This window comes from Tenrec ecaudatus, chromosome 18 (assembly GCF_050624435.1).
Source record: "Tenrec ecaudatus isolate mTenEca1 chromosome 18, mTenEca1.hap1, whole genome shotgun sequence".
NCBI classification, from domain to species: domain Eukaryota; kingdom Metazoa; phylum Chordata; class Mammalia; order Afrosoricida; family Tenrecidae; genus Tenrec; species Tenrec ecaudatus.
Window position 1 is genome coordinate 73,121,019 of NC_134547.1, and position 21,136 is coordinate 73,142,154.

General features: G+C 55.9%; 1 protein-coding gene across 3 annotated transcripts; it reads left to right on the forward strand.

The window, feature by feature from the left end:
* Window positions 1–4,272: 4,272 nt before the first annotated feature.
* Window positions 4,273–20,586, forward strand: KLHL36 (kelch like family member 36). Of its 3 annotated transcripts, XM_075536236.1 has the most exons (6): window positions 4,273–4,409; window positions 4,660–4,770; window positions 6,536–6,614; window positions 11,274–12,347; window positions 13,854–14,011; window positions 15,055–20,586. In XM_075536236.1, the coding sequence occupies exons 3-6, from the start codon at window positions 6,555–6,557 to the stop codon at window positions 15,608–15,610; spliced, it is 1,848 nt and encodes a 615-aa protein (XP_075392351.1). In that variant the 5' UTR covers window positions 4,273–4,409; window positions 4,660–4,770; window positions 6,536–6,554; the 3' UTR covers window positions 15,611–20,586. The 3 variants fall into 3 exon arrangements, with proteins under 3 accessions (XP_075392351.1, XP_075392352.1, XP_075392350.1); XM_075536237.1 differs by lacking the exon at window positions 4,660–4,770 and having other exon boundaries at window positions 4,286–4,409; XM_075536235.1 differs by lacking the exon at window positions 4,273–4,409 and having other exon boundaries at window positions 4,421–4,770.
* Window positions 20,587–21,136: the final 550 nt, after the last annotated feature.

The window sequence follows — 21,136 nt, forward strand, 5'->3', positions numbered from 1 at the left end:
AGCGGCTGCTACATCCTGGGCACTGTTGGGCAGTGGTCACAGATAACCCCTCATTTCATCCTCACACTGTATCATGAGGGAGAAGCAAGCGTCACCCCACTCAGAGCTGGGGAAACTGAGGCACAAAGAAGCCAAGTATCTTCTCCAGGCCCACAGAGCTGGGAAGTACTGGGAGGGTGAGATCTTCAAAGCCGAGGAGCCAGGTGGGAGGTGGGATGGGCTTCTCCAATGTCAGATGAAGGAGGACCCAGAACTGGGCCCAGGTCCTGCCTCTCCTTCCTTGGTCTCTGGTCCAACACTGGAGGCCACTGTTGCTCGTGGTCCCCCAGTCCAAAGAGGTAGGCACATACAGGACTGAAAACCAGCCAACCAACCAAGCTCACCGTTATCACGTCGATGTCAATGCTGACTCAGAGTAACCCTATAGAGGAGGGGAAATTTTCCCCTGTGACTGTAACTCCTGATGGCAATACAAAGTCCCATCTTTCTCCCTTGGAGCGGCTGGTGGTTTCGAACTACTGGCCTTGGAGTTAGCAGCCCAGTGAGTCACACTGCACCACCAGTGCTCCTTATCCAGCCTGAGTGAGCCTAGAAGTTGGCTTGCCATTGTGTCTGCTCTCTTAAGCTGGCCAGCGAGTTTTCTAAGTTCCTCAATCTCAGGAGGGAGACCTGGCCCCAGGCCAAGACAAAGGGCTAGTGAGAACAGGGTGAGCAGAGGGTGAGACAGCCCAGCCTCCTCCAGAGAACACTCTGCCCAGCTGGTGGGAGAGCACCAGCTCTGGAGGCACCGCCACCCCCAGTGCATACCCAGCTGTGCTCCCTGCTTCTCTGTAGGGACGACTGCTGTGGTCAGCTGTGGCTGGCCAGGAGGCAGGCAGTGGGCAGCCCTCCAAGGAGCCACTCCCTGACCTCAGTGATGGCTGGGGCTCCAGCAGGAGGTACCTGGGGCCCCTCACCCTGATTCCTGTACTCACCAGTCCTGCATGTTGGGTGAGCCCTTTGCTCAGAGCCCCCATTTCCTGGTCTGTAGAGTGGACTGACACCAGCCCCACTGTGTTAGTGTGGGTACTAGAGAAACAAATCCAGAGACACTCAGATGTGTATAAGAAAGAACTTTATATATAAGAGCAGTTGAATATTGAGAAAACTTTCCAGCCTAATCTAAATCAAGTCCCTAAGTCCGATATTAGCCCATATGTCCATTACCAATCTATAAAGTCCTCTTCAGACTCATGAAACACATGCAATGACGCCGAATGCAGGAAGATCACAGACCAGTGGGTGGAAGGTCTTGTGGATCCAGTGGCGTTGTAAGCATCTTAGCTCTGGCAGGGGTCTCCACGTGTCTTCTCTGGCCCCAGAGGTCTGGCTCCATCAGCCCCTCTCCATGTGTCTTCTCCACAGGGATGTCTCTCTCACAGGGAGAGAACCTGGAGGGGGGTGGAGAGGTGGTGGGAGAAAGAGTCTCCAGCCTCCAAGGAGGAAATACAGGAGTTCCCAGAATCCTCAGGGGAAGGCCATACCCACACAGAGGCCTCATTGGCTATGGGCTGATTGACAGGCTAGACCCCACCCCTTCATTCTGAATCCTCAAATTGACACCAGATTATGTAATTACCACACAACCCACAAAGTGATGGTGAGATGAAGGCAGTCTGGTGGGGGAGGTGGTGGTGCTGCATGGGAGGTGGTGGTGCGTGGGAACCTGCACTCTGGCTCCTGGCTACTCATAGCACTCCCTGGCAGGAGACTCACTGGGAGTCCACTCAGAGACCCTGCAGGACAGAGTAGAACTGCCTCTGTGGATCCCAGGCTGGAGATCGTTATGGAAGCAGCTTCCTCTTTCTCCTGCAGAGTGGCTGCTGGGTTCAGCACACACCGTGTGGTCTTTGGTGTCTGGATTCTCCCACTTGGCATAAGAGAGCGTCAGAAAGTTCATAGAAAAGGGGGATAAAAAGATGCAAAGGAGCAGGAAGCGGTAGGGCGCTTCCTCAAACAACTGGGAAGGGACATCACACGTGACCCTGCAATAGCACTTCCCTACAGGAATACGCCCTGCAGAAACATGGAACACAGCATGAACAGATGCAGACACGGCCACGTTCGTTGCAGCGCTGGTCACAACAGAAGACAATGGGAACAGTCTAAATGCCCGTGGGAGGGAGCATGGAGAAATAAATTCTGGTACATATGTAAGTACATGCAGTGGGGTGATATGCACCCCTGAAGAATATATGATAATCCACGAGACGCTTCAGAAGTCCTGGTGGTGAAGTGGGTTAGGCATTGGGCCTCCAGTAGCAAAGTCAGCAGTTCAAAACCATCAGCCGTTCCGAGGGGAGAAAGATGAAGCTGTCTACTCCCGTAAAGAGTTATAGTGTCAGAAACCCACAGGAGCATTTCTACCCTGTCTTATAGGTTCGTGGTGTGGCTGGATCTGGAGGACGGGGTGCTGAGTAAAGCCATCAAACACAAAAGAATCTGTGTTGTACAAGCCCACAGCTAGGGAAGGAAAAAAATCTAGATGTTTTTCACACCAAAAGGACAGATTTGATGGTCACCAGGCGTAAGAGGGGAAGAGTGGGGGGCTCAATAGGCTAGAGAGGTGCCTCAAGTTCACTTGGTGAAGCAGAAAACAGCACCCTATGAGAGGGCGCTCTGGAGGGGGAGAGGACAAGCCATTGGGAAGGTTGAACTGTCTCAGGTTGTTACTGCAAATCCACCCTCCCCTGCCACCACCACCTAATTCACAATAAAATATCGGGGGTAAAAAAGCAATGGCATTTCCCCACTGACTAATAGAGGCCCCTTGTATACGTGTGTGGGTTTATATATATGCACACATATAAGGCATATTAGTAGACTGTGGGTTCAGCACTAGGCCTGGGACTCAGCCCCATTAGTCTGTCTGCGGGACTCAGATGAAGGAGACTGTCTGCTCCCGCGGAGACAGCCTCAGACAACCTGTGCAGGACTCTACAAGGCACGCGCCATCAAGTTGATTCCGACTCATCCCTGCAGTCTCCCAGGCTGTACCTCTTTTTTCTGGTTTTATTTTATTGGGGGCTCTTACAGCTCGTATCGCAATCCGTACACCTATCCATTGTCTCAAACACGTCTGTACACATACTGTCATCATCTTTTTCAGAACATTTTCTTTCTACTTGAACCCTGGGTATCCTCATTTTCTTCCCTCACCCATCACCCTCCCCCCAGGCTGTACATTTTGATGGGAGCAGAACCCTCATCTCATGTTTCCCCTCACAAGTGGCACACAACCCAGAGCCTAACCCACAGCACCCCCAAAGGCCCATCATGGGGAAAAGTAACTTTAAGAAAGAAGTCCTCTGTATCATGTATATTCTGATTTTCACAATAAACGCAAACGTACCAGTCTGAGGGGTGGTCTGGAGCTTCACCCAGCGGGATGTGTGTACCACGACTCACCCTGTGGGCAGCAGGCCACTGGATAGCCTGTCCACGCTGGCTGCGTTCATTCATTAGACAGGGGGTTTCTCCTCCATAAACAGTTACAGTCTCTGAAGCCCTTGGTGGGGGGGGGGGTATCTGTGAGTCAGCATGGACCCGGTGGCACTGAGTGAGTGAATGTATCAGCTAGGAACTGTGGGAGCAGTGAGTTAGCAGTTCGAAACCACCAGCCACTCAGCTGGAGAAAAACGAGGCTTGCTACTCTCAGAAAGAATTACAGTCTCAGGTCGCGATGGGTAGCAAGACTTCAGTGGCTGCAAGTTTTTTTGCTTGTTTTTTTTAGTCTGGTGGCCCAGCCTGGGGGGTGGGGGGCGAGGGCAGGAGTAAGCAGGAGCCCACGGGGCCTGTGCCCCTGCAGTGGGGGAGAGAAGGGGCTGCGTGGATACTGGATAGATCCGTGTTTACAGATCCCTATCTTCTGAAGGCCTTAGGGCGGCCGAAGAGGGTGGTCAGAGGCGCTACGACCTTGTGTGGACAGGGCGGCCAGGCGGGGACTCGCTGAGCCCGGGGCGCGCCCAGACAGGAAGGAGGTGGCGGAGCGCCCCAGGCTCCTCGCGCAGGGCCAGTTCGGCTGTCCCACGAGCGCCGGGCCTGACCCCAACCTTGGGCCAGGCGGCAGAGACACGCACTCCGGAACTCGGTGCTGGTGTGGCGGGGTTCCGGGGTCCCCGGGACCTGGGTGGGGGTGGAGGCGGAGAGCGCGCCCCACTCCCGCCCCCTGGGGTGCAGGCCCCGCCTCGCGCCGCTGAGCCCACCCCTCGCGGCCGCCGCCATTGGCCGCCGCCTCCGCCCACTGCCTCGCACTTCCGCGGAGACATGGCTGCGCAGCCGCCCGGCCGCGGGGCTCCGGCGCCCGGGCCCCGCCGTCCCCGCCGTGTGTCTCCGGGGGTCGCCGCGCCGCGCCTGTAGCGCGCTCGCAGGTGGGCCTCGGCGTGCGCCCTCACCCACCCACCCACCGGCCCGGCCTGGGCCCCGCCGGGCCGCGCGCGCCGTCGGGGGCGGGGGATGGAGCGGGAGGGTCCCCGCGCGGTGAGTTGCAGGACCCCGCGCCCCTGTCGACTGGGTTGGTGCGAGCCGGAGGGCGCGCCGCGTCCCCGTAGGTGAGCCCGGTGCGGCCTGCTTGGGACCCAAAGCCCGGGCCCCAGCTCCGTCTCCCCCCGCCCCTCCCAGCCGGCTGCAGCCCGCCTGGTGCCCCAAGTGCCAGCAGCTCCGCGCGTGGTGCGCTGTGAGCGAGCGACAGCGGCGTCCGTCCCGGGAGACCCAGCCGGAGAAACTCGGGTGGTGAGTGCACACGGGCGCTGACGTGGGGGGGGGGGGGGCTCGTTCAGAGACCCTCTGTCCGTGCACTACCCTGGCTCCCTGTTTATGAACAGACCTTTCAAGTGCACTGGGGAATGGTCCCTGCCCGTGCAGAAGGCCTTGATGGTCTCACCTGTCCAAAACAGCCAGTCGCACCTGACTCTCAGGTGGAGTCCGCCCCAGCCACTAGGGCTGGGGACACAAAAGACTGGAGCCGTAGGCCACCAGAGACTCAGGAAATCCTGCCCTAGGCAAAGCCAGGCTGGCCGCCTGGGGCTGGGGGTGGTGGTGGGGGGGGGTGGTAGAAGGCTTGGGGAGTGGGATTGAGTGTGTGTAGTGGGAGGGGTCCTGTTTTCTGTTGTGACCTCAGGAGAGTCCCTGGGCCCCCTGTGGGCCTCCTGAGCCTGGTGCCCTTGGTATGACCATGGTGTCTCCTGTCTCAGGGGCCTTCATGAAATAGTACAAGAAAGTTGAGGGCAGGGGGGCAGGCGCTGCAGGAGACCCCCCAGCAGCCTGGGACAGGCAGGACTTTGGCACTGCCACAAAGTTGCTAGTTTGTCCAAAGAAGTCTAGTTGCCCCTGCTCTCCCTGTGACAGAATCCGATGAGCTTGTTCAAATCATGTAGGCTGTGTCACAATCCACCCCCCCCACTTCCCCCTCCCTGTCCCCATTTATCTCAGGACAGGGCTGACTTCCTGTCCCATTGTTTGGTAGCACAAGCCAAGTGTCCCATGAGCTGAGCAGGAAAAACGTATTTCTACCCCAGACCGGGGTCCCAGTATGTGACCTGTGCCCTTACCAATGCCTCACCCCTTCTCCTTCCTCCCCTCCTTGGTCCCCGAGGGGCCCCCACCTGGCTCTGTGCATCAGTAAGTACCCTTACTCTTGGCTCTTGGATGCACATATCCTATGAACTTGACCATGAGGGGACCAAGCAGTTAGTCTGTTTAGACCAGTTGTCCAGGGCTTGAGTTATGGCTGGCCAGGACCCTTTCTAGGGGTTAGGAGCGTGAAAGTCTCCCTGGCTGGGGATCCTGGTGGTGTGACCCCATGTGGGTCATTTCACCTCATTGCCATCATTCCCTGCTCCCCCGTGATGTGAGGATTGGAGCCCGGCTGGCTTCATCGGGAGGATGTAGAATTAGAGGAATGAGTACGTATACATTTGAGGGGCTGGGGTCTCTTAAGACACATGTTATTTTAGGCGTGTTGGTCATCACCGACCCTTGCCTTAGTTACACTGCTTATCCAGTACGAGGCTCTTAAAGGCCAGACTACCTTCCGCAGAGTGTCACCATCAGGGTCTGGGCTCTGGAGCTGGACAGACCACGGTTTGCTGCTCTGTGACCTTGAGCTGGAGCCCCTGACCTTGTGACATCGACAGGGCCCAAGAGCTGTGGGGGGTAAAGAGATGGTGCACCTGAGTGTCCTTGCTTGGTTCCAGGATCATGGACTGGGGGCTCTGAGGTGATCACAGGATCATTATGACCTTGATCTACCTACGGAGCCGAGTGGAAAGGTGGGTGTTTGCAAGGCGTGGGCTCAGACTGACACTGTCCAGGCATTAAGAGTCACTTGTTGTTCCAACAACCAGACCTTCCAGACTCAATGTGCCCACAGTCCTGGACAGCCTGCTGCTTCCTCCCCCATCCCTGGGTGGCTGTTTGGCTTTTGTTGCCCTTGGGATCTGCCAGCATGGCCCCAGGTTCCAGAAAGACCCGCTCAGAAACCCTCTTCTCGTTGCAGGACCGAGATCCCACACACAATGGAGCCCAGCAGGCAGACTCGAGTCTCTCGGCCGTACAAGATCAGTGAATCCTCCAAGGTCTGTGTCTTCTTCGGTCCCACCTGGGAAGACAGGCTCTGTGAACTTGCAGACTGAGTTTTGCACAAGGGGGCGTGTGTGTGTGTGTGTGTGTGTGTGAATATTCTAATGGTGAATAGAGAGAGAGAAAAAGAGATGGTCAAGGGGCAGAAGAAGCCTCAGAGTCAGAAGCTGCAGGTGCAGGGGACACTGTAGGGGCACTCTGTGTGGGTTGCGACTCTCTTTCTCAGAGTGGCCTTCCAGCAACTTAGCACCTTGGTCCCTGGCATCTACCCCAGGAGGTGAATGAGACGGAGGAGGAAGACCTACACACAGAATCTGCCCATCACCACTTGGGGACCCCCAAACACCTGCCCAGTGAGAGCCCACATCTCCAGCCTCCTACCAAGGCTTAGGGCCTATGTGCTGGGGCCTGGGTGTGAAGAGCCAGTGGGGTAGAAGAGGGGCTTCAGTTTGAGCAGTGCCATGTTGGCTGCGTTAGCCTCTACTCCAGAGCTGTACCTGGGCCAGGCCCCAGGTGGTCTGGAAGGTGAGGTCAGGGCACAGCCCCCACAATCCCCTTTAAACCTGGCTTCCTCCTCTAAACAGTAATGGCTCCCACAGTCTTTAAAGATGTCCTTGTCTGGAGCTTAAATTCTGTGGTTACCTTAAGCCAGTGAAACCAACAGCCACCGGACTGATTAAGTGACCCGTGGGTATCAGTGGGACTGTGTGTCCCATGGAGGCACGGTAGTTAGTGCGGCTGTTTTCTTTTTTAGTGCAGCTATGTTATTTAGTTCTCCAGGCTTTTTTATTGGCATCTGAGTGAAAGTCTGCTCCAGGGTCCACTGGTTTTCCACACAGCCATTGTGAGTACATCTTGATCTATGACACTGATAGCCGTCCCCTCGATGGAGCAGCTCTGCCCACGTCCCCCCTGCGGGTGTCATTTCCCTTCACCCTCCTCTTTTGCTTTCTGAGCTTTACCTTCTAGGACAGGGTAGAATTGCCCCTGTGGGTTTCTAAGACTGTAACTCTTCACGGGAGTAGGGAGCCTCATCTCCTAAGGAGGAGCTGGTGGTTTCGAACCGCTGACCCGGCCGTTAGCAGCACTGACTTGGAACCCACTCTGCCACCAGAGCCTCTCATCTGAACTTTGCTGTTCAGTGCCACCAAGTTGGTTCTGACTCACAGAGACCTGATGGGCAGCAGAGGGAAGCACCCCCCTCACAGTCGTCATGTTGGAGCTGTGTCCATCCATCTCATCGAGGGTCTTCCTCTTTATCGCTGTCGCTGTTTAACCAGCCAGTCCCTCCTCCAGGGCCCGGTCTCCTGATAACATGCCCAAAATGTGTGTACTGAGCTTCAGCTCCGGGGCAGACGCTATCCTTTGGTCCTGGTTCTGCGGCCCTATAGGCCAGAGGAGAACTGCCCGGTAGTGGAGGGTTCCCGAGGCTGTAGGTCTCTGCGGCTCTTCCCCCACATGGAGCAGCTGGTGGGTTCAAACCACGGACCTTTGGCTGAGTGCTTCACCTGGCCACCACCATAGGCTTCCCCCATAGGCTCCTTGGGGGGACAGTAATGAAAAGACCTGTGGAAGCAGTAGCTTTGGATTAGAGGGTTCATGTGTGTCCCCTAGATTTGTTAAAAGAGCCTGAAGAGAGCCCCAGCTGTGCATGAGTCGACTGGGGGCGGTCTTGCTCATGAGCGGGTTGCTTCTCCTGAGAAATCGTTTCCTGTTCCCGGCTGCAAGCACCGAGGAGGCTCTTGCCAAGCCTGGCTTTATCTTCTGTGCAAAGGCAGGAAGGCCCCTTGGCTTTCTCAAAGGGGCTTTGTTCCCGAGCTGGGCCGTGGGGACAGTGTCCCTTTCTGCCTTTGATGGCACCCGACATCTCCTAGCCTCCAGGTCTGACTCCAAGGCTGCTCCTGTCTGAATCTGGGCTTTCAGTGAGCAGTGGGCTCGCTGGCCCTGGGCGGATTGCATGTCTCTTTCCGAAATCTTTCTTTTTCTACAAACAGTAAGAAAGTGCCTCACTTATAAGCGAGTCCCCCAGGATTAAACTCTCCTCCTGGTTGGTCTAGCTTTCTGAGCACGCTCCCTGGGTAAACACGGCCCTTTGGTTTTGTGGGGTTGGTTATCCTTGGGTGGGTGGGTAGATGGGGTTGTTCCTCTCTGATGTAGCTGTTCAGATGGTAACCGAAGGGTTGTCAGTGACTGATATTTCAGTGGACTGCCAGGCCTTTATTCCTACTTGCCTCTGAGTGGATTCAAACTTCCAACCTTGTGGTCAGCTGCTGAATGCTATTAAATGTAAAATCTCATCATGGAGGCGGCTGCCCCTGCAGCCCCCCCCCCCCACGAAAGAGGCGGGCCTCACCAGTCCCTACTCCTCGTGCTCTGGCATGGCTTCACCAGCTCTGAAGGCACCAGCGGGTGAGTGCCCATGTGTCTGGCTCTCAGGAGGCCAGCTGTGCACTGTGTGTAGGGCCAGGCTGCCCCTGCTCAGGGCTGTGCAGTCACCACTGGTGGCTGCCCTCTTGCTCATTGGCTTCCTCCGGAACCTGCAAACCTGTTCCGGGAGGGAGGTCCCTTTTCATAGAAAATTCAGGTGAGATGTTCTGTGCTGCCTTCTCTCTGATGGGGGCCCCCTGGAGGCGCTGTCTGTCCTCTCTGACTCACCTGCATTTGATTAGGACATGAAGCTGGGACACGAAGGAATGGACAGCTAAATGGGGGCTTAATGCCACTGTAGAATGTGGGGTTCCAAAAAACAGCCCAGTCCACTGCCCAACTCCACCCTGTGATGTGGAGTAGAACTGCCCTGTGGGTTTCCAACACGGTAATTCTTCACAGAAACAGACGGATTGGCTGGTGGGCTCAGATTGCTGGCCTTTTGATGAGCTGCCAGTGCTTAACCATGGTGCCACCAGGGCTCCATTAATGCCAGCTAAGAGCCTCTGTGGAGCTCTGGGACTCTATATCTGATGCCCCTTTAAAACCAGCAAGTCATGTTTGTGTGTTTGAAATTGTCATCCCCGCAGCTCACAAAAATCTCATGAATGGGTTGCAGTCAAGACCTGGGGAAAGGACTGAGCATGGCGAATTATAGGGGCGAGGAGCCCAGGTGCGCTGCAGGTGAGGTGTGGAGCTGCTGACCACTAGGTCGGTGGTTCAAAGCCCCCAGCTGCTCAGCAGGAAAAGATGAGGCTGGCTGCTCCCATAAAGACTTGCAGGCTCTGGGACCCTAAAGGAGACGCTCTGTTCTGCCCAACAGAATAGAGAGGTGTGAGGTTGCTGTGAGTTCAAACTGACTGATGGCAATGGGTTGGGGGTGGGGTTTGGTTTATTTATTGGGACAACGGCCACCCTTCTCCCTGACCCTGGCTCACTGGAGCAGGTGGTCACCCTTCAAGCTATTGTCCAGCACCGCTGGCCAGCCCCATCCTTGGGCTCTTTCCCTTTCACCACCCAAGTCTGACCTGTGGGTGAGGGCCAGCCAGGACCCTAGGGTGGCAGGCAGATGACCCAATGGCCCTTCACTGGCTTCTCGAGAGACACTCAGAGTTTGCTAATATGGCAGTCTGTGGTAGCTGTAAGGTGCGGTCAATGTACAACAGAACAGCGCCACCCTCAACCATTGTTCCTAAGCTTGAGCCCATTGTTGCAGCCACTGTGTCAGTGCATCTCGTCCAGGGCCTTCCTCTCCCTCTCCACCCCACCCCCCGCCCCTCCTCATTAACGAGCCTGATGTCCTTCTCCAAAGACTGGTCTCTCCTGACAACATGTCCAAAGCACTAAGACTAGGGCTCACCCTTCTCACTTCTGAGGGGCATCCTTCCAAACACGCTTCTTTGTTCTTCCACGGTCCATGATGTTTTCAGTCTTGGTCGGCACACAGTGGAGTGCCGTAGCGTGTATTGAGGTCTTTTTTCTTCCCTTGGTTCACTCCGAGAAGGGGCCTGTCGACAGCCGGTGTCAGCCAAAGCCTGGGCCTTCCTCCTGAGGAGCAGCCCCACCACGGAGGCCCAGGGCCACTCTGTGTGTGAGCCAGTCAGCAGGGCATCCGTGGTGATGTAGAAAGCAGGGAGCCCGTGTGGGGCAGACAGGACACTCGCCCTGTGTTAACAGAGGCAGGAGGTCCAGTCCACCCAGGAGCGTGCGACTTGCCTACAGCCACAGCCAGGAGGGGACAGATGGGGACCCAGACACAGGTCTGGCTTTTAGAGGCTTCCCTGAGCAGCTGCGGAGTGCCAGTGAGCCCTGGGGGCGGAGTTCAGCAAACCACCAGGTAGGCTGGTTCAAGCTCACCCACTGCTGCTTAGGAGAAAGACGAGGCTTTCTGCTCCTGTGAAGATATACGGCCCCAGAAATCCATGGGGACAAATCTGCTGTGACCTGCAGGGTCACTATGAGTCGGAATCCACTCTAGGCAGTGAGTTTGCGTTGCTATTTGCTTGTGACTCTTGGGAAGTAGAGAGAAGGGGGTGGAGGAAGGAATATCGGGGCGGGGAGGAAGGGAAGGCGGAGCGCATGCACACCCAGCACTTGTATTTCCCCGGTGTGTTCTAGCGCTGACACCTCACTGTCTTCCTGGCTGGTTCTGTCTACCCAGCTGGGCATGGTGGTCGGGTGGCCGGGAGGGCAAGAGGGGCGGGGCCTGACGCCGCCCTCTGCCGCAGGTGTACCACTGGGCCGACCACTCGTCCACCGTGCTGCAGCGGCTCAACGAGCAGCGGCTCCGCGGCCTCTTCTGCGACGTCATCCTGGTGGCTGACGAGCAGCGCGTTCCCGCTCACCGCAACCTGCTGGCCGTGTGCAGCGACTACTTCAACTCCATGTTCACCCTCGGCATGCGGGAGGCCTTCCAGAAGGAGGTGGAACTGGTGGGCGCCTCCTACGTGGGCCTCAAAGCCGTAGTGGACTTCCTGTATGGCGGCGAGCTGGCGCTGGACGGCGGCAACATCGACTATGTCCTGGAGACAGCCCACCTGCTGCAGATCTGGACGGCGGTGGACTTCTGCTGTGAGTACCTGGAGCAGGAGGTCAGCGAGGACAACTACCTGTACCTGCAGGAGCTGGCCTCCATCTACAGCCTCAAGCGGCTGGACGCCTTCATCGACGGCTTCATCCTCAGCCGCTTCGGCACGCTGTCCTTCACGCCCGACTTCCTGCAGAACGTGTCCATGCAGAAGCTGTGCGACTACCTGAGCAGCAGCCAGGTGCAGCGCGAGTGCGAGCACGACCTGCTGCAGGCCGCCCTGCAGTGGCTCACGCAGCAGCCCGAGCGCGAGGCGCACGCGCACCAGGTGCTGGCTAACATCCACTTCCCGCTCATCCCCAAGAACGACCTGCTGCACCGCGTCAAGCCGGCCGTGTGCTCGCTGCTGCCCAAGGAGGCGGACTGCGAGGGCTTCATCGAAGAGGCTGTGCGCTACCACAACTGCCTGGCCGCCCAGCCCGTCATGCAGACGCGGCGCACGGCGCTGCGCACCAACCAGGAGCGCCTGCTCTTCGTGGGCGGCGAAGTCTCCGAGCGGTGTCTGGAGCTCAGTGACGACACCTGCTACCTGGACGCTCAGAACGAGCGGTGGGTCCAGGAGACGCCGCTGCCCGCCCGGCGGAGCCACCACTGCGTCGCCGTGCTGGGGGGCTTCATCTTCATCGCGGGCGGCAGCTTCTCACGAGACAACGGAGGGGACGCGGCGTCCAATCTTCTTTATAGGTATGACCCCCGCTGTAAACAGTGGATCAAGGTGAGATTAAAGCCGGTTTACTTCTTTACTTTCGAGGACTCTTGTTCGTTTCCTTACGCTAGCCTTACCTTCCCCACCCGGCCTTCTCTGCCCTTGCCCGCGGTCCTCCTCCCAAACACGCCGTGACAGTGGGATTAGTCTGCACCCTGGCTGTCAGCACTGCCCTGTAGAACCTGCCGCACAGGCTGCAACATTGCAGGGCCGAGCTGATCCACGTGGCGTGCAGCCGATGCTGAGCTCTGCAGCTTCATTTGAATCCAGTAGTTCACATTTTAACTGTAATGGCTGAAGGAGTGGCTGTCCTATTGGATAGCATCATAGGTCCCAGCAAGGGGACTCCTTGTTGCAAGGATGTGCCCCGTGTCCCAGGTCTCCATGGAGCCTCGTGATTGGAAAGCTTTTGGGTGCTCGTTGGTGGTGGTAAAGGCAACATGAAAGTACACCTGTGGGCTGCACAGAAGCAGATACTGTGACCTCGTTGTGGGCAGAGCATGGGCCCGGGAGCCAAACCCCAGTTCCCATTCCAGCTTGGTCGAATCATAGCTTGGCAGATTTTAGACCATTATTGATTGGTTCATTTTGCCTCTCTGGTTTCTGGCTTTCCTCTCTGAGGCCTGGTGGAGTAGTAGTTATGCATTGGGCTGCTCACTGCAGGGTCAGCAGTTCTAAACCACCCGCTGCTGCTCAGGAGAAAGTCGAGGCTGTCTACTCCTGTAGAGAGTGAGAGCCTTAGAAATCCCAGGGACAGTTCTACCCTGCCCTCCAGGGTCATTATGAGTCGGAATAGACTCGATGGCAGTGAATTTGATGAAAAATTCTGCCCCGCCCACTCCTGTGTAAAGTGGGTATGGGGGCCTTCTAAAAAGGTCAGCGGGTTTGTAGCCTATGTTGCTGTTCTCCCATGAGGCCCCTCCAGGCCCCCAGCTGCCAGTGAACGCTGCCTGCTTCTTCATCCCCATGCCTCCCTGTTTTTACTGAGCACTGTGGCTTTCTGAGCTCAAAACTAAGAGTGGATTCCAGCTGGTCTTGGGGTCCCCCTCCTGAGCCTCCGTCTGTGGTCTTGGCTCCAAAGCTCTCCGGTTGCGGCCGCCTCAACGGGGGTCCACACTCATTTGTGAATTCCGCTCAGGTGGCTAGTGCACAGCTTGGTGCTTCTGCTTATAAACCTCCTGTCGTGCCCCATCCCCCGCTCTGTGAACACAACTGCCAGAGAACAAGGGAAAGGGATATTGAATCTTTTGGGGGGCAAAACCACTATATCAGCAGTTCTGAACCGCGTGCCCTGCACAGGTCTAGCCCACAAGGTAGACCATGGGCTTGGGGATGTGTGTTCTCTATCTCCCTTTTGGGGTCTCTGAGAAGGGCCCCTCCCCATATGCCCATGGCTGTGTGAGCTGCTGCCGTGGGTTGCATGCTCCCTTGGACATGCTTGGGGAACATGGTGCCAGGTGTTTGACGCTGTGCCAGATTCAGGGAAGGGAAGGTACAGGTGTCTCACCCCCACAGGTGGCCTCCATGAACCAGCGCCGAGTGGACTTCTACCTTGCGTCCATCGAAGACATGCTGGTGGCCGTCGGTGGCCGGAACGAGAATGGAGCTCTCTCTTCAGTAGAGACTTACAGTCCCAGGACTGATTCCTGGTCCTACGTGGCTGGCTTGCCAAGGTGACTGGCAGGGTCGGATGGGGGTGGGGGGGTGAGAGCGTTTAAATATTTTAAGGGTGGCGGTTCAGTCTGCCTCCCTTTCTGGTCCCTGAGTTCTCCAATTCCAGAAAGTTCTGACTTGTAAAACAGAGCAGGTCTAATGTGAGAGGCAGAGGGCAGGGTGGAGAAGAGTCTGGGCTCTGGTGTGAGCCAGTCAGGGGTGGTGCATTCCGTTAAGCACCCCGCAGCTGACTGACAGGTTGGTGGTTCAAACTCACCTAAAGGCTCTGAGGAAGAAAAGTGTGACCATCTGCTTTTGCAAGCCCAGCCAGCGGACACCAGTAGAGCACAGTTCTGCCCAGACACGCTACCCAGGGGGTACTGTGAGCCAGTCTACACTATAGCAATTACTTAAACAACAAAAAAAATTTTTTAAGTGCAAGTTAGCTCTGCTGCTAGAAGTAGCATCTCCCCCTCCCCCACAAACAAGCCTGTTGGTTCCTGGAGGCTGCCTGGCAGAGTTCAGGGAACGCGTTCACGAGGGAGTCTTGGTGCACAGTGGTTAAGTGCTTGGCTCCGATAAGAGGGTACCCTCGCAAGACCACGTGGTGCCCTTCTCTTATGTGCTCTAGGGGCCCCATGAATCCAGATGGGCAGCAGAGCTAGTGAGCGCAAAAGAGGAAGTGGGGAGGCAGAAAAGGGCGGGCCTTGGCAGAGCTGGGCGGGGTCTGGGTAGAATGGGGCGACTCCCAAGCAGAACAGGACAGGGCCTGGGCAGTGCAGAGCACAGCTGGGATGGAAGCCCCAGGTAAAGCTGTGCGCTGGCCCGTCCTGCTCATGCACTCTTGGTCCAGCGTTGGCGGCGTCTCCAAGGGGCCCAAATGGGATCCAGCCCAGCCTTCACCAGCTCTATGTGCTACCTCATCAGACGCAGTTTCCCCCTCCAGGAGGAGGAGCCATCCCATTACACAGAGGTGGTGACTGAGGCCTTGGCAGGCAGAGATAACCAAGGTGCAGCCCTGCGGACCTCCCCCTATCCTCCCCATGTTTGTGTGTCCCCGCAGATTCACCTATGGCCACGCTGGCACCATCTACAAGGACTTCGTGTACATCTCGGGAGGTCACGACTACCAGATCGGCCCCTACCGTAAAAACCTGCTGTGCTATGACCACCGGACTGATGTGTGGGAGGAGCGGCGGCCCATGACGACAGCGCGTGGCTGGCACAGCATGTGCAGCCTGGGCGACAGCATTTACTCCATCGGGGGCAGCGACGACAACGTTGAGTCCATGGAACGCTTCGACGTGCTGGGCGTCGAGGCCTACAGCCCCCAGTGCAACCAGTGGACGCGCGTGGCCCCTCTGCTGCACGCCAACAGCGAGTCGGGTGTGGCCGTGTGGCAGGGCCGCATCTACATCCTGGGCGGCTACAGCTGGGAGAATACCGCCTTCTCCAAAGCCGTGCAGGTGTATGACTGCGAGAAGGACAGGTGGAGCCGGGGCACTGACCTGCCCAAGGCCATCGCCGGTGTTTCCGCCTGCGTCTGCGCCTTGAAGCCGCAGCTGGAGGACAAGAAGAAGAAGGGCAAGGGCAAGAGGCACCAGGAGCGGAGCCAGTGAGCCTGGCTGCGCCACTGACCGGCCCTGGGAAGGGACGCACTGCGCAGCTGCTGTTTTGACTTGCATCATTCTTGGTCTTTCTGGGACACCGTAGTCGCGGATGACGAGGGAGCCCGTGGCGTCATTGCCTAACAGTGGAATCACAGCCCAGCGGTAGCTACTACCATTCCCTCTCCAAGCCCCGAACTGTTGTCCTCCCTGTGAGCAGCGAGGCCTGGGGGTTCGTGTTGAAACGAGGGACCTCCTGAAACCTGGCTGGGCATTTTAAGTGACAGTTTTCTGAGTCCCCTTCTAGGAGTCCTTGGGGATGCTGTGGGTTACATGTTAGACTGCTCTCATGGTTCGGACCCTCCAGGGGCTCTTTGGGAGGACAATGATGCTGGCTGCTCCCGTCAAGATTGACAGCCCTGGGGGCCCCAGGGAGCAGAGTTCTGCTTTGCCCCAGAGGGTCGCCAGGCATCTAAAGACTCCATGGTGGTGTGGTGGGCTTGGTTTGGGTCCGCAGGCTGCCGGGAGTGGGGACGTGGACTGGAGGGGAGGTCCTAGGGTGGCAAAGGATCGGCCTCGTTTGGGCGTCATCATTGAGGTCAGTACTCTGTTTTATAAATGAGAGGCAGAGCCCCCTAGGGAGTCCTGGAGTGAGCCAGAGTCACCAGGCTTGCCAGACAGTTGGGCACATCTGGGGGTTTCCTGGCAGGGAGGTGCTGGCCCTGGGGTGTCCCCAACAGGTGGCTTGTCTCAGAACAATCGTGGCTGAAAGGCAGGAAGCGCTCTTAACTCGGTAGCTTGCACGTTCTGTGGTTTTCCTTGGTTTGCGAGTGGTTTCTTGGTGGAAGCCACTGTTTTCAGTGTGGTGAGCTCCCCAGACTCGCGGGGCTTGCTCAGGAAGAAGAGGTGGGCTCTGTAGAAATTTTGTCATCTGAGACTCCCGAAACCAAGGCACGAGCTCTGGGGCCCGAGAAGGCTGTGGGGCTATGTCTCCGCCAACTCTAGCAGCTTCTCCCAGCCATCTCCCACCACGGAATTCAGTGTCTGGGCAAAACACATAGCAGGTCTAAGGCTCCCTCGCTGGGGCACTGTGCAATGAGCTCTGAGTTTACTAACCACAAGTTCGGCTGTTCAAACCTACCAGCCAGTACCAGTCCCAGAAAGATTTACAGTCTTGGGAACCCTAAGGAGGAGGTCTGCTCTGCCCTATAGTCGGGAGCAACTCGATGGCTCAGTGGCAGTGGATTTGGGGTAGTCTGTTCCCTCCTGCAGTGAGTGATGGGTGTGGATGATGTCATTGCCGTGTTCCTTTGAGGAGTTTGTGCTTTGAGAGGAGCCTTTGATGTCTGTTTGGCACCTCCTGCTGGATGGAGAGTTGCCCTGCACTAGGTCCTGCAAGAGCACCTGCAGCTCTTCACTCTGCCCTCCAGTTGATTCCGACTCAGAGCAAGCCTAGAGGACAGAGTAGAACTGCCCCTGTAACTCTTTATGAGACTAGAACGCTTCATCTTTCTCTGGAAGAGTGGCTGGTGGCTATGTTCTCCTGACCTTGAGGTTGGCAGCCAAACATGTGACCTGCTAGTCACCAGGACTGCGTCTGCTTCACGGACCAGTTACGTGTGCCCTTTAGGGAGAGTGAGAAGGCATTCGTGATCTGCTCTTGACGAAGTGGGGGGAAATGCCCAGATTTTGAGGCATAACTAGAAGTAATGCTGGAATGACAATCATTTCAGCTCAGATACTTTCATATTTAAGAAGAGTCTCCGGTATGTTTCCTTTCTCCTCTGGGCTCACTGGAATTTGCATCCAGCTGCTTTGAGTAACCAGGATCGGGGTTCGAGAGCTTCAGTATCCAGTGTGACTGCCGGCTGGCCTAGTCGCCTGTCCATCTAACTGGCTACTTGCATGAGGACATCTCCAGAGGTTAGCTAACTGACCAAGTTTCTACAGAGCATGGACTAGACACCCTTCTTGGGGATCCAGAGCCCCGTCAGCACATGCGAGGCTCTGAGAAGTCTTAGGATAACTGTTAGCCTCCATCTGCCTAGCATTGCCAAAGGCCTTTGAACATGAAGTCCTTTTCTTTCTTTTTTTTTTTAAGGGGGGGGGATGCTGTACAGACCTAGTTCTAGACCTCCATGAACTATCTTTTGCAGAATGCCTGCTGACTTTGGGGTAGATTACCAGTTTCCCATTTCAGGAAAGGGTCTATTACTTTGAAGACGAAGACCCTTCTGTGGAGAGGTAGGGGGTACATGATCCAGGCTCCCAGCTCCCCTAGGGGCATGAGCAAACAGACAGCTGTCCAACCAGAACCCAGGGGCAGCTTGGGAAGAGTGGTGTGGGAAGCAGCACAGCCCTGTGTTTTCAGCGTCAGACGACTTGCATTATTTAATGACGGGTTTGTCCCAGGATACAGGTACTTGTGCCTCATGGGCCTCTCTTTTCTGCCTGTCCTGTGCCTCGGGGTTACAAGCTGTGATCTGCATCCAGTCTCTGCAATGTCCCCATGGACACCTGCATGGCTGTTGGTCAGTTACATGGGCGCAGAATCAAGTGGTGCTGATCTTGGTGGCTTTCCTGTAAAGGTTTCATCTCATGGACCCACTTGGAGTCAGCCTGGTGGCTGTATGGGACTCAGAAAGGCTCTGGGGCTTGGCGGAGTCTATGGGAAGCTGCGAGGGGCAGTTGTTACTCCTTAGCTCAGTCGACTGGACAGCAGAGAGAGCTGGGGGTGGGGAGTGGGGTTACCCAGCCCCTGGAGTTTGTTATTCGTGCTTTAAAGGCAGAAAGTAAGAGAAACTGGTTTAGATCTCTCAGGCCAGAATGCTTCAGGAGCCCTGGCCGCGAAGCGAGGTGTACCCAGAGCTGTTAACTACAAGGTCCACAGCTCCTTGGGACAAAGATGAGGCTTTCTGCCACTAGGAGAATTGACAGCCTTGGAAACCCACACGGGCAGCTGTACTCTGTCCTGTAGGGCCACTGTGAGTCGGAATCAACTCGGTATCAGTGGGTTTGGGCAGAGGTTAGGGGTGACCACTTGGGCAGCTGGCCACTGAAACTGTAGCACCATGATGGAGCCGTGTTGGGGTTGGGGGGTCCCGTGGACCACCCTCTTGAGATGAAAGCAGCCCTGTGAGCTGTGCGCCAGTGTGGCCAAACAGCCAGTGCTCCCGGCCGGCTGCTCTTTGCCATCACCAGGCTCTCCTGCAGTCTCATCCTGGGGGAGGGAGGGAGCAGGCTTTTATCTTCAGCTTTTGATTGCCTTCATTTTTGAAAGAGCAGAGCTTTCCATTTGTTTTAGTTAGAGATTGGTGGGGGGGGGGGAGATGCCCTCCCTTGCCTTGGAACCTGACTTTCTTCAGGAAGGGAGGGAAGCTGAGAGGACGTGTAGTCCTGGTCACTGTCATCTCCTGTGGCTTCAGACACACGCGTGGTGTCTCGTCAACCTCCTCCTATTTACCAGGCAGTTGACAATTTCTAACATTTCAAACTGCCGGTCTGGACCTGACCAGGAGCCACCTGTGTCTCTCTAGGTTCTGAACGCTCCACCCCCACATGATAAAGTGACCTGAGGTGACTTAGCAAAAACCCCAGAAGCCAAGCATAAGGACTGCTCAGTTTGGGGTGGGAGGCTCCATACTAAAAGGGACATGTATCGTGATCCCAAGGCCCAGAGTGACCTTTTAGGGTCTTACAAGATGTAGGAAAGAAAACTCCTCCAGCCCCATCCCCCCCTGGACCTCCAGGCTCAGGGCTCAGCCAGCACCAGCCCATCCCAGGGTCAGGATGAAGCCCCTGCCCATCCTGTCAGGTAGCTCCATGGGTGCCGGCTGATCCTGGTTGGTGCGTCTGCCAAGCCGGTTGGCAGTTTTTAGAGTTTTTTGCAATGTTTTGATACTTTTTGATAATATTTACTAAAACCTGTTTTGTAGATTGCCTGCTGGGGTTTGACACCTGACCCCCCAACTCTCCCCTCTGTTCCACAGTCCAGTGATCAGTGGCCACATCTCATCACCACTCCACCCCCACCCTATGACTCCATCTTGGACCTTCCCCTCCTCCGAGCTAGTGATCAGATACAACTTTTGAATTTTGTTTGGTCACACATGGCCCCGCAAGGATGCCTGTCCTGGGGTGCCCCACCCACAGGGCAAGGGGCTCTCTGACCCCTCCCTGCATCCTTCCTCTCCTATGCTCCTACCTCAGTGGTGTGCAGTCAGAGGGACCGCTGAGGGCTAACCCATGTAGCAGTTCTTATTACGGGTCCTCTCCCACCCCAGCCTGTAGCTGGCGTCCTGGACATCGCCCCTCCGCCTTCTTTGGAAAAAAAACACGTGAAAGGCACCACCCATCCTTGCACTTTCTAGAACCGTGTCCTCAGCTTCAGACATCATCCCCTTTTTGTAGAGTTTGGTTTGGTTTTTGCTTCAGCCCAGAGAGGACTCACAGCTTCTGGGGGGTGCTTTGGGGTCTGAAGAAACTCCCCTTTGGTTGCCTTAGTCAGAGTCAAGTGACTGTCTAGCTTGGTGGTGGTGGTGGTGGTGGTGGGGCAGGGGCAGAGGGGTAAACACCTCCATGCCAGTTTTCCTGGACGGTGGGAATGCTGCCTTTTGGAAGCTACTAGAACGCATCGTAATGAGTTTGTCTGTGATAGAAGGAAGAGCCAGCGTCTTCGCATGGCCTGAGGTGAACCATCAGGTACCAACTGCCTTCTGAAGCTGGAGTGAAACACCTGGGGGGTAAGGCATTCTTTGGGGTTGGTGCTGGCTACTAATGTTACCGAAATCTGTGACTGCCTGCATCTTGGGTTCATTTATTGCATTTTGGGCTTTGTAATTTTATGATATATACACGCTCTCTATTTCTGCCTTCTTTGAAATTAAATTTCTGCACATGGCTCTCTCTTTTTAATTGTAATCCTTGGTTTTGAATTTCATACAGTGTATTCTATTCTGAGACATATTAAAATCCTTGGCCTGCTTGGGTCTGGTTTATTATCTCATTGCCATCCAAGTCCTGTGTGGTTGGTTATTGTAAGGATCTTTGGCCCTGTTTTCTCTGCATGTATGAAGGGAAAAAAAAGAAGAGAGTGGGGAAAAAGAAAGAAATAGACACGCTTGCATGTTGAAGCCAAATATAATTTGGAAATTAACCAGCCTGCCTGTTTGGAAAGCTGGGGGCTGCTTGGGTCTCTCTTTATTGTGCTTCTAATTACTGTATTTTAGCAGGAACTCCAGCTCCTTGATTGCAGTACCGTGACCTGAAATATAACGATCTACTTAAGCTTGTACCAGTGGGCTGGGAAAATGTGATTAGGGAAAATAAAAGATGAGAGAAGCCAGGGGATGCGTAGCGTAGAACAAGCCAGGCCATCCCATCTCCTTAGGAACAGAATCGGCTTTACTTGCCTTGTGGATTAAGAGAGGTTTGCTCCCTTAAGCCTTTAGATTTGCACCAAAGTGCCCTCCTGTGGGCACTTGTCACCAGCCTCTTCTGAAATTCACTAGTGGGAGGGCGGAGGGAGGCACCCACCCA

Bases quoted from the DNA above. Each gene is read 5' to 3' on its own strand.
- KLHL36 (XM_075536236.1), top strand. From the start codon at position 6,555: ATGGAGCCCAGCAGGCAGACTCGAGTCTCTCGGCCGTACAAGATCAGT. The intron at 6,615-11,273 runs GTCTGTGTCTTC...CCTCTGCCGCAG, and splicing joins AGATCAGTGAATCCTCCAAG to GTGTACCACTGGGCCGACCA. The intron at 14,012-15,054 runs GTGACTGGCAGG...GTGTCCCCGCAG, and splicing joins TACGTGGCTGGCTTGCCAAG to ATTCACCTATGGCCACGCTG.